The sequence below is a fragment of the Eumetopias jubatus genome, unplaced genomic scaffold (assembly GCF_037043125.1).
Source record: "Eumetopias jubatus isolate StellerSeaLion01/CBP00866 unplaced genomic scaffold, mEumJub1_p1.0 scaffold_10, whole genome shotgun sequence".
NCBI lineage: Eukaryota > Metazoa > Chordata > Mammalia > Carnivora > Otariidae > Eumetopias > Eumetopias jubatus.
In genome coordinates, this window is record NW_028274816.1 from 54,915,269 (window position 1) to 54,927,573 (window position 12,305).

Consider the following 12,305-nt stretch of genomic DNA (forward strand, 5'->3'; position numbering starts at 1 on the left):
CCCCGGGGGCGCCCCTCTCTCGGGACCCCTCTCTTGTCCGTCTGCAGACCGCTTCCGCTCGGGTCTCTTCCCTCCAGGAAGCCCCCTCCTCTGCCTTCCAGGAGCCCCTCCCTTCTCCGGCGTGTTCTTAAGCCCCTTCCCCTCCTGGCCGCCCGCATCCGACAACTCGCCCCCTCCCGGATTTGCAGGGCTCCTGACCCCAAGGCCCGGCCCTGGCCCTCTCCCAGGAAGGCCGGGCCCAGTGCTGCCTCTGGCTCCGGCCTTCCCCATCTGGATGTGGGTGCCGGGCTCCCCAGGAACCCCCCTCTTCTCATTCTCAGCCCTCCGCCCCTCTGGATCCTCCCAGATCCTGTGGGCACCCCCTCACAGGAAGCCGGTTTCCACCTTTTCCTGGGCCCAGGGCCCTTTCTAGCTTGTTCAAGGTCTCTCCACTCCCAGGCCTGGCCCCTATCGTCCAAGCAGCCCTGTACCTGGATTCCCAGTACCCCGGGTACCCCCCCCCCCCGCCCCCGTACTCCCCGGGCCCTCTCTGGCCTTGGCCTCCAACTTCCAGGCCCCTAGCCTAGTCTGGGATTTCTAGGCCCTGGACTAGTCTGACTCCAGGCCTCATCCTCCCTGTATCAACTCCGCAGCTTCAGGCAAGCCCCCTCCCCAAGCCCCCAACCCCTCGATCCCCTCCTAGGCCAGGAGCTTCCTCCCAGGACACCACCTCTTCCCCTCATCTCCAGGTCCCCATCCCTTCTGCCCCAGGGCCTCCCTCTTCCTTCCTGGGGGTCTGGCCTCCCAGGGAAACCCCCTCCTCAGCTTCGGAGGCCTCTCCCCGCTGACAAGGCTGGGCCCCAGATCCTCCTTCCAGAAGACTCCCAGACTCGAAGCCTGGGGTCTTGACCTGGCTGTAAGCCTTCCTCTCTTGGGGTCTGTCTGCTGGAAACCTCCTCCCCAAGCTTCTAGGCCCTTTCGACATCCACAAGGCTCAGGCTTTCTTCTTCTGGGCTGCCCCTTGCCCAGCAAGCCCCTTCTCCAGGACTCACATGCTCCTGGACCTTTCTCTGCTTCCAAAGACTAGAAACTCCTAGAAACCCCCTCCGTTAACTTCTAGGAGTTTCCTTGGCTCCTCTGAGTTCTACTGCCCCATGGCGTTAATCCTTCCCATTATTCCCAGGCCCCCTGTCCCTATACCACAGCCCAGAACAATCCTGGGAGACCCCCCCTTCCCATCTCCCCGGTTTCTGAATACTCTCGGCCCTTCCAAAGGGCCTCCTACCACCCCCACCTGGGGTCTTTGTCCCTTTTCCCCTAGGCCTCTGCTAGGTCCCTGTACCCCGACCCAGCCACCCTCACTCCAGATCCCCCACCAGAGAGACTGATCTCCGCCCCTTCATCCTGCAAGACCCTCCTTCACAGAAACCCGCCCCCCCCCCCCCCCCCCCCCCCGCCACCGCTGCAGCACACCTACAATAGGCCAGACTCTGATTTGGAGTCTCCGGTGAGATTCCCCACCCCTCCCCCAAGTCCTTCAGGAAGTGCCAGGGAGCCCACGGGCCCGGGTTCAAATGCTGGCTCTCTCTGCCAGCCGGTTGGCGCTGTGTCTTCAGACTACTCGTTCTTCCTTTCTGTACCTCAGTTTCCTGCTCTGGAAAAGTGGGGATGATCACTTGAGTCCCTCAGAGGATGACTCGAGATGACACGGGGGAGGCCTGGTACATAGGACGCGCTCCACACTTGTCTGCTGCTCTTGTGACTATGGCTCTGAGTCAGATGGGCCATGCGTTCTCCACCTGGGGGCTGTCATCGGGTCGTGGCAGGAGCTCACGGATCCCCTCCGTGCTCCGAGCCTCAGTTTATCTCGATATAGGGTTGATGGTAGCACCTCCCTGTTAGGGATGCTTTAGGGAGCCAAGGAGACGATGTGAGTAAGATGCACTTCAAATCTAGTTTCTGTCCCTCCCTAGCTGTGTGACCTCAGGCAAGTGACGTCACTGCCGTGAGCCTCGGTGTCCTCATCTGTAAAATGGGGCTCATCCAAGCACTTCCTCCTCTTTCGTGGTCCAGACTTGTGCCTGGTGGGCATTTGAGGAGGGCCAGTCCCCTTCTCTCCTCTTGTCTCCTGTCTTCCCAACTAGTGTGTCAGTCCTGCTTGTCTGTCCTGCCTGGGGCTCACCTCTCCCTCTGGAACTGGAGGTCTCAGGCTCTTCCCCTGCCACCCGGTTACCATGACAACAGCCATGTGGGGTCATGCTCCCCCACCCCAAGTTCTAGCCCCCCCCCCGACACCACCGAACTCTCTGGAGGTTCCCTAGCAACAGGCCCCGTGTTGGGGCGCCAGTCGGGCGGGAGGGAGGGAGCCAGGCCAGCTGGTGGTGTGGGCCAATTTTAGCTCCCGCCCCCGGCCCCTGGGGGCTCTGTCACCCACTGCCCCAGCGGCCCCTTGCCGGGGTCCCTCTAGCATGCTGCTTTCAGTGGGGTGCCAGCCCACCCTCAGTTTGGCTCCCCTGGTGCCACCTGATGGGGATTCTTCTCCAAGACCTTATCTCAGTGGGGATCAGGGCCTTATCAGCCAGGATCTCCACCTCCCTGCCTGCCCTCCTTCCCCTGGGAGGAAACCTGCGGTTGTGAGCGGCTCAGTGGGATGTGGGAAAGCTCAGCACTCAGGAGGCACCAGGCCCGGGATCAAATCCCTGGCACTCTGCTTCTCAGCCCTGTGACCTTGGCCGAGGTGCTCACCCTGCCTCAGCCTTGGGGGTCCCTGTCTGGAGAGTGTGGATGGTAACTGGACCCAGGCGGGAGGCCCCGGGTGAGGGCACAGTGGGCAGCGGGCGTATGGTTAGGGGCTCAGCGGTGGTGGTGGTCCTTCTGCGCCTTGGGGGGGAACTCTGTGACCTTGACATGGTACCTTCTGTCTCCAAGCCTCAGTTTCTCCTCTGGAGCATGAGGATGTCGGTTCCGCCCTCAGTGGGCTCCCGTGGGAATTAAATGGAGATGAGGTGCTTACTAGCCCGAGCCTTGGCCCCGTAGTAAAAGCAGCGTAATAAAAACATGTAGGAGTGTGAGTCAGCGTGATACGGTGATGGTGAGGGTCAGCAACTCTGGGCTAAACTCTGTCCTGCTCCGGGCCTCAGTTTCCCCACCTTAAGATGGGGATGATGACCGAATCGGACCGTAGCCATGCGGATTCCCTGTTGCCTACCTGGCCTTTCTCCCCCTCAGCAACCTTTGTCCCCGCGCTTTCCACCCCCGCCCCGGGAAGCGGGGAGGGCGGCGCGGGGTCTGAGCAGAGCCGCCTCTGCTGGGGCCTCTGGCTCCCTGCGCAGCCTGCACCCTGGGCCCCAGCGCTGAAAGGGAGGCACAGCCCCTGGGGCTCACAGTCAGGAGCAGGCAGTGACCTACGGGGGAGAGGCCCAGGAGAGACAGGACGGCAGGAACAGAACGGCGGGGCCAGATCGGAGCGCGGGTGTGGGAGACAGCGGTTCCCAGGGTGGTGGGCGGGCCATGAAGGGGAGGCAACAGTGTTTCCACGTGAGGAAGGTAACCGAGTGGGGCTGGAAGGTCAGGGCAGAATGAAAGAGTGTTGGTTACAGTGTTTGGAGTCGAATTTGGGGCAAGAAGAATTGGGAGAAAAGGTTAGGGGCAGTAAGCTGGGAATAAAATGCTGCTCTTGGGGTTCAGAGTAGAATCGGGGGGCGGGGGGGGGCCGGCGGATGGGGAGGTGATGGGTGATCCGGGCAGTCGAGAGCAGCAAGAGAGACCTGGGGTGGAGTTGAACCCAGATTGAGGACACAGATTGGGATTGAGGGCCACAGCATTTAGAGTAAAATACTGTGGTCCCAGCACCTGGAAAAGGAAGTTGGGCGTAGAGTGAATGTCGGGATTTGGGGGAGGGGGCGGAGGAACCTGATGTCTGGGACCCCAGATGCTGCAGAGTTGGGGGGCCCCAGCGTTTTTGTTCTTGGAGGCGTCTTCTTGTGGCAAGAGATGGGGACCCCCAAAGGCAGTGTGCTTCTCTCTGGCCTGCGTTTGAGAAGGACCATGGAAGGGGCCGGTGGCCGTGGCTGGAGCCAACCACCCCAACCCACGGGAGCCACCGAAGGCGGGATTGGATGGGCACTGCCCACCACTCACGCGCTGTCCCCCCGTCCAGCATGGCACCTTGGGCAGTGGCCGCTCCTCGGATAAGGGACCATCCTGGTCCAGCCGCTCTCTGGGTGCCCGCTGCCGAAACTCCATCGCCTCCTGTCCCGAGGAGCAGCCCCACGTGGGCAACTACCGCCTGCTGAGAACCATTGGGAAGGGCAACTTTGCCAAAGTCAAGCTGGCCCGGCACATCCTCACCGGCCGGGAGGTGAGTGGGGGGATGGGCGGGGTGCGGGGCCCAGTCCTGCGGCACCAGCACTGTGGGAGGTGGGGCGAAGTCAGACTTGGCCCTCGCTTTGCTTCGTGACCTCAGGTTAAGTCCCTGACTCTCTCCGGGACAGGTCAGGACATCTCAGATTTGTCCAGAAGAATCCAAGTAGAATTGGGCTACCGTGGGAATTAAATGTAGATGAGGTCCTTATTAGCCCAGGACTTGGCCCGTGGTAAAGGCTATTTAATAAAAAACCATGTGGGTGGGGTGCCTGGCTGGCCCAGTCAGTAGAGCATGTGCCTCTTTTTTTTTTTTTTTTTTAAGATTTTGTTTATTTATTTGACAGAGAGAGACGCAGCCAGAGAGGGAACACAGGCAGGGAGAGTGGGAGAGGGAGAAGCAGGCTTCCCGCTGAGCAGGGAGCCCGATGCGGGGCTCGATCCCAGGACCCCGGGATCATGACCTGACCCGAAGGCAGACGCTTAACGACTGAGCCACCCAGGTGCCCTAGAACATGTGCCTCTTGATCTCCAAGTCATGAGTTCAAGCCCCACGTTTGGGCCTAGAGCTTAAAAAAAAAAAAAAAAAATGACGTGGGAGTATGAGGTGATGGTGAAGGACATCAGCTCTAGAATAAACTGTGTTCACCTCTGGGCCTCAGTTTCCCCACCTTAAAACAAGGATGATGGCACATTAATGGCCAGTGCTCATTAAATATCGGTCATCGTCCCTGGAATCGTCGGGGACTCTCAGATCGCAGGCAGAGCCGTGCGTTGTGTTTCTAAGAATTCACACGGCTTTTGTGTCTAAACCCAGACCACCTCCCTGTTGGAGTGGTGGGCTTTGGTTCCGTCAAATCTTGCAGTGATCTTCATGGGACCACACAAGAACTCACTGGAGTTCTCAATTCCCCACAGTCCCATTCTCCTTGCCCCCAGAGTAGGGCAACATTACTGCGCCCACACAGACCTGACCTTATAACCTAGATACGAAGCCTCTCACTCACGCCAGAGGTGGGGGGACTCCTCTGTTCCCCTTTAATTTTATTTTTTTTAAGATTTTATTTATTTATTTGAGAGGAGAGAATGAGAGATAGAGAGCACGAGAGGGAAGAGGGTCAGAGGGAGAAGCAGACTCCCTGCCGAGCAGGGAGCCCGATGTGGGACTCGATCCCGGGACTCCAGGATCATAACCTGAGCCGAAGGCAGTCGCTTAACCAACTGAGCCACCCAGGCGCCCCCCCCCCCCTTTAATTTTAAAGGACGTGGCTGGAGTGATTTCCACTGCCTTGGATGAACTCTCTCCTGCCCGCACGCCATCCACACCAGACGCAGAAAAGATACCAGGCTTCTATGGTTTTATGGGCATGTTCTACCAAACATTCTGATTTTATGCCCATCCTTCCAGAGATTAACGAAAGAGGTTCCACTGTCCAGCTGATTGGAAGTGCTAGCTGAACGATGACCAAGACGTCAGAACGAGATACAAATGCTGTTATGGGCTGGCCTTACATGTGAACATAGATCCAAAAATCTCAAACAGAATATTAGCAAAAAAGAGACCCGCTGTATCAGTTAAAGAAAGCCATGTGATGACAGAGCTGGGTTCATCCCAGGAATGCACAGTTCTTTTCAAATTGACAATTTATTCATGTACTTCACCACATTCCCAGATTCAAGGAGGGAAACCATATGATCGTCTCAATACTGGCATGAAAAGTGCTTGACAAAATTAAAAACCTGTTCGTGAGGATATGAGAAAAGCTAATAGACCCTCTCCTGCACAAAGAATACGTCGTTCCCCTTGTGTGGATTTTGAACCTGATTCCAGGGGCTTCCTAGAGGATCAGCTTCTAAGGAAACAGGGCCTCCCAGGGGAAGGATTCTGTAATCCAGGGGATCTGGGGGTGGCCCCAAAACCCTTTGGGAAAACTATAGACCTAGAGCTGAGTTAAGACTTTTAAAGGCCCATCACTACTGAAAAAGTTATGGGGCTCTGCCCCAAAGTGCCATTCAAAATAAAAACTTAACCCCACTGCAGGATGCATATAAGGAGAGTTCATTAACTTTCCGATTCTTCCCCCATGGTCACTGCTCAAAGCTTTTTTGAAACTAGGGGTCCCTGGCTGGTTCACTTGGAAGAGGATGCAGCTCTTATCTTAGGGTCGTGAGTTCGAGCCCCACGTTGGGTATAGAGATTACTTTAAAAAATTTAAAAAATAAATAAACTGTACATATTTTCTTCAGTTTTAGATGTTTAAGAGGTAAACTTGATCAGGCTGCATGAGTTCAAACCCCAGCCCACAAACTTACTAGCCGTGTTACTTTGGCCAACTGCCTGAACAGTTCTGTGCCTCCGTTTCCCAGTTTGTAAAATGGGGATAATTCTAACACTCATGCTGTGAGGATTGAAAGAGTTCTCGTTTGTAAAGCACACGGACTGAGGCCCGGTGACTCCTCAGGAAATGTTAGCTACAGTTATTTATTGTTTCACAATTCATGCATGCAAGACAAAGAAGACATGCTGGGTGAATGGTCTGAGATGCCCTCACAGAGGGGCCCTCAAAAGGTCTCACTCGCACACGCATTCACATAGGCCGCTGAGCAGTCCCACCCAGGCCCCGCTGTGGAATAGGGGATATTTCCCTGTAGAAGTCAGGGAGCACTGGACACAGTGGCTTGTGCAAAGGTCCTGAGGCCCAGATCTCCCATCCACCAGGAACGGCCCTGATTGAGGGCTTCCTGTGAGGGGGCAAAGGAAGGACACTCCTGGGTGATCTGGGTTGGGAGGGCCTTTCCCAGCTCGAGCCCTTGGCACCTTGATCTTTTACCCGTTCCTTCCACCTCCAGGTCGCCATCAAGATCATTGACAAAACCCAGTTGAACCCCAGCAGCCTGCAGAAAGTGAGGCCTAGGGAGAGGGAGCGGGGTGGGGATAAGGTTGGGAAAGAGGGTCATCGAAACCGCCCACCCTCATCTTTCTCTTTCTTCTCTTCTGGCCATGCCCAGCTGTTCCGGGAGGTCCGCATCATGAAGGGCCTAAACCATCCCAACATCGGTGAGGAGGGGAAGAGTGTGGGATCAGAGACTACCAACCGGGGCACTTGGCAGAGGAGAGAGTTGGGGGACAGAAGAATTGGCAGTTTTCACAGTTAGACCTGTTTTCTCTTAGCAGTGTCACTGCTCACTGGCTGTGTGACCTTGGGCAAGTCACTTAACCTCTCTGAGCTTCAGTTTGCTCCTCTGGAGTGGGGTTTATAAGAGGGCCTACTTCAAGGTCATTGTGGGGTTTGGATAAGACTGAGCATTCGAAACACTCCATTCAGAACTAAGCTGGGGGACCTGGTCTGATTACCATCAGCAGCAGTGAGCACTGTCCTTGTCATTGTGAGGCAGAGGGGAGACAGGATTTAGCCTGGCCTGGATGTGGCCACAATATTTATTCATCCACGTGTTTGTTCACTCAAGAAGTGTTTATTGAGTGGCTGCTTTATGCCAGGGGACATCTGGCATAAGCAGGAAAGAAAGCAGGCACAAGTCTCGGCCTCATAGAGCCGACTTTCTTGTGAGAGAGAAAGTAGGAGAGGTGGTGAAGTAGGGCTGAGGAGTTTGGGAAATCTTGCCATCAGTAGGGAGCCATGGAGTGTTCTTGAGTAAGGGGTGTTCTGGTCAGCACATGCGTAGTTACAGAGTGTGGGCGGAGCTGGGGGGTTCTCTTCCCAAATAACCCTGCTCCCCCCGGGTCCTTGCAGTGAAGCTCTTCGAGGTGATCGAGACGGAGAAGACGCTGTACCTGGTGATGGAATACGCAAGTGCCGGTGAGGCGTCCCTCCCCGCCCTGCCCCCTGCGCCCCCCACGCCCCTCGCTGACCCCGCTTGGCCTCTGCCCTGCAGGAGAAGTGTTTGACTACCTCGTGTCCCACGGCCGCATGAAGGAGAAGGAAGCTCGAGCCAAGTTCCGACAGGTGGGGGCGGTCAAGGCTGTGGGCAGGGCTGAGAGTGGCGCCCCATCCCTGGGCAGGAGGGGGTCTGGGGGCGTAAGTCCAGGTGTCCGCAAGCCTGCAGACGCCCAGGTGTGAGGATGCCCTGATGCAGGTGTGCGGGTGTCAGACGTGTGGGTGCGAGGGTGGGCCCAGTGTGTAGGAGCGTGGCTAACAGGTGCCAGGATCCCGAAGCCTGTGAGCGGGGCAGTGCGGATGAGGTGTGGGGGAAATAGGTATTTGGGTGCTCAGATATGAAGGGTGTAGGTGTGCGGGTACAGGTGTATGCGTGAGGGGGTCCAGGTATCTGGCCAAGGGGTGCGTGTCTAACGGGGGAAGGGATTTGAGCCAGGGTGTTGGTCCACGACTGTCCAGATGCCCTGATGGGGCTATACTGGGTGTATTGGGGCAGAGTGTCTGTCTACGGGTATGCAGTGTTCTTATGTGTGTTTCCAGATGGGAAAGTCGGGGGGGGGGGGGGGACTAGTTGTGATGTCCTGGTTCCGAGGCCCCTGCCGGGAGGGTGTCCAGGGGTCTGAGGGGGTCCAGGTGTCCGAGTGGGGATGTGGGTCCGTGCAGGGCCCGTGGCATTTCCCGCAGTGATTGAATCGGAGCATGAGGCCCCGGCATCCTGGCCTACGCCTAAAGCGAGGAGGCCTGGGGCTCTGGGTCTTGGTTGTGAGTAGCTTCATGGGGTTGGAGAGAGGCCGAGCGGTTTGGGGCCACGGGTCACTGACCTTCTCTTCCCTCCACTCCAGATTGTATCGGCTGTGCACTACTGTCACCAGAAAAACATTGTACACAGGGACCTGAAGGTGAGCCCCCACCCCACGGCAAGCTCCCCACCTCAGCCCGCACTTGTCCCCAGTCCCGCCTCCAGGCCCCCTGCGGGTCCCCTGTAGCCTCCACATTCCCTCGCTCTTCTCCCTGTCCTTCTCCCTCAGCATCCAGGGGCCCTTGACTCTTTCCCAAGCTTCTGTGGCAGAGGAAGGCCAGCAGATGGGGGAGCAGGTAGGGAGGTTGGGGCAGGAGGAGAGAACAAAGGAAAAGAAACAAAACGTCCGAGTTTGCACCACACGATTACGATTATGTGTGTGCTGAACGAGGACTCGACACTCGCAGAGCCCCTGGAGCCCTGGCATCTCTCAGACTTTAGGACATTCAGGAACCTTCGAGAACTGAGGCGTTAGAGCCCCAGAGTCACATGGCCTCTGGGCCTTAGAATCGCAGGCATCTCCGAACTTGAGAAGGACCTTTGAGAGAGAGAGAGAGAGAGAGAGAGCGAGCCCCTGAGGCCCCTCCAGGCAGGGAAGGGACTCAGCCAGCCTGGACACCACCACCCCCACCCCTGCCCGCTCCACACCTCCCACCCTGAGAACCACACATCTCTGGGCTCCTCGACCCAGACCGGAGAGAGAAATGTTTGTCCTGCTCAGTCGAGTTGTCTTGACTCTGTTTCTGGAACACCTCCTGTGCGCTAGGCGCCGTGCCTTAAGGAAGGTCTTCTCAAGGTATCAGTAGTGAAGGACCAGGTTTGTTTTAATATTTTCAAGTCCCAATCTGCTGTGACAAATACTTTTGTGAAGTACAATAAAAATGAAGTGGGTAAAAAAAAAAAAAAAGGATGTCCAAAATACAAGACCAGTTTTTTAAAACTATCATTACATTAAAAAAAAAACCAAATCATAAAAATCGATTGTCAAATTGCTCTAGAAGTTTCTAGACACACGCCCTGTCTGTACCGACCCTCTGAGAAAGCCCCTTGAGGTTTGGGAGTTTGCCATCACCTGGAGGAGGCACGCCCCCTGGTGGAGGGTCCTGGAAGTGGCTGAAAGAGATTTGGGGGATCTGATTAGTGCCCCCCAGTGGGGGTGGGGGCCATCCTGACCTGAGGGAGCCACCCAGGCACGGGCTTGTGGCTGGGTGGCGGAGCTTCAAACACTAGGAAGGGAAGTGTCACCCCTGAGCAAGGTTGAGATGCCATTACGTTGAGGTGTGTCTTTATGGGTTCTCTGCCCCTGTTGGGTTGGAGGTGGGGAAGGGAGGTAGGGAGACCATGAGGAAGCCGGACGTGCAGGTGGCCTGGCCGGAGAAGGGCCGTGGCTGGGACCAGCCAGACGTGGAACACTTTGAAGGGTTATGTGTATCCAAATCTACAAGAGGTAGGAAGCTGGAGGCTCATTCCACGCTCAAGCCATAGCGAGGTCAGGCCTCTTTTGGAGTCTTGCTGTGGGCACGAGGTGGTCTCCCTAAGGCTCAGTTTCCTTGCTCGCAAAATGGCATTTATAAGAACGCGTGCCACCAAAGGTAGACAGAACCTTGATTTTTTTTTCATTTTTATGAGTCTTGAGCAGTCAGTGCTCATGTTGGTTTTTTTTCCCTGCTGGGTAAACTGAGGCTCAAAAAGGGGCAGGAGATTGCCTGAGGACCCCCAGCTCTGCAGATCTCATGGTATAATAATGGCTAATGTCATATAGTGCTTACTGGGTACAAAAGATTGTTCTAGACCTTTTAGGATTCACTTAATGCTCAGACAGCCCTGCGAGGTAGAAGCTATGATTATCCTCCTTCTTTGGATGAGGAACCCGAGGCCCAGACAGATAAAGTCACTGCCCAAGGTCACACAGGGGGTAGGGGACTGGGTCACAGTCAGTACTGGGTTGGGGGGGGGGGGGCGGCTCCAGAGCCCGAGCTGCCGTCCGCCACACACATCCACCTTCTACCCACTCCCAGGCCGAGAACCTCTTGCTGGATGCCGAGGCCAACATCAAGATCGCCGACTTTGGCTTCAGCAACGAGTTTACGCTGGGCTCAAAGTTGGACACATTCTGTGGGAGCCCCCCGTACGCCGCCCCGGAGCTGTTCCAGGGCAAGAAGTACGATGGGCCGGAGGTGGACATCTGGAGCCTCGGCGTCATCCTGTACACCCTCGTCAGTGGCTCCCTGCCCTTTGATGGGCACAACCTCAAGGTGCTGGGCGGGGCCGGCAGTGAAGGTCTTCATCTCCTGGGAGGGTCTCCCCGTCCCCCTACAGTTGGGCCCCCAGCCCCTCCCCACACACCTGCTCTGTAGAGGGCCAGAGGGGTGGCGGGGCTGGCCGGGTCAGGTTCTGATTTAGGTTTTACAGATACGGTGTGAACAAAAGAGACAAAAATCTCTGCCCTCCAGCGTGCTGGCCCTTGAGAGCCCGCTAAGTGGGAAGAGCCAATCACAAAGGCCACCTGTTGTGTGATGCCATTTCTACGAAATGTCCAGAACGAGCAAATCCAGAGACAGGAAGTAAATGAGTCGTTGCCCCCAGGCTGGGGGAGTTGGAGAACAGGCTTTCTCTGGAGGGATGGAAACATTCTAGAACTACCCGGTGATGGCCACATAACTCTATGGTACCATAACATACTCACAACCTTTGAATCGGGCACTCCAAACGGAAAAATCCCTGCCCTCACGGGGAAGACCAGAGCAGGTGATGTGGGTGGGTTGGAGCGGGGGGAGTCTCTGCGTGGAGCTCTGTGCTGGGGACTGGGGACTGGCCTGGTCTTTGAAAACAAAATAAATAAGCAAAACGTACGTCATGTCAGAATCTGGCCAGTGCTGGGGGGTGGGGGTGGGGACGGAGAACTACCTTCCGGAAGGCGCTCCGGTAGCGAGCGTGGGGGCACGTTGGCCCCGTCGGTCTGTCCGGGCGCATCATTCCTGATGGAATGTTGGGGGGTTAGTGGCAGGCACCACATCCCTCTGTCCCTGAAGGGGACACACAGCAGGTACCTCCTGAGACGGGGTTATTTTCCTGTCTGCAGCCACACTCGGGGAGAACCATGGTGGTGCAGTCAGTCCTAGCCATGCTCCGATGTCCTCAGCTGTCCTGAGACTGTCCCTGTAGCTCTTTCTCTCCCGCTCCACTGTTTATTCAGGCTTCTGAGTTGCCCACAGTTGACTGGTGTCTTAAAAGCCTCCTTTCATCTCGAGCAGTTCCTCTGTCTTTCA

The 12,305-nt window shown here is 56.5% G+C and overlaps 1 protein-coding gene across 2 annotated transcripts in view; it reads left to right on the forward strand.

The window, feature by feature from the left end:
- MARK4 (microtubule affinity regulating kinase 4) overlaps positions 1–12,305 on the forward strand; it is a 28,695-nt gene that overhangs the window by 444 nt on the left and 15,946 nt on the right. For both annotated transcript variants that reach the window (XM_028088094.2, XM_028088093.2), the window contains exons 2-8: positions 4,139–4,339; positions 7,192–7,245; positions 7,351–7,399; positions 8,094–8,159; positions 8,236–8,306; positions 9,080–9,136; positions 11,055–11,291. In XM_028088094.2, coding sequence (XP_027943895.1) covers positions 4,139–4,339; positions 7,192–7,245; positions 7,351–7,399; positions 8,094–8,159; positions 8,236–8,306; positions 9,080–9,136; positions 11,055–11,291 — 735 coding nt within the window. The remainder of the gene's footprint in view (positions 1–4,138; positions 4,340–7,191; positions 7,246–7,350; positions 7,400–8,093; positions 8,160–8,235; positions 8,307–9,079; positions 9,137–11,054; positions 11,292–12,305) is intronic.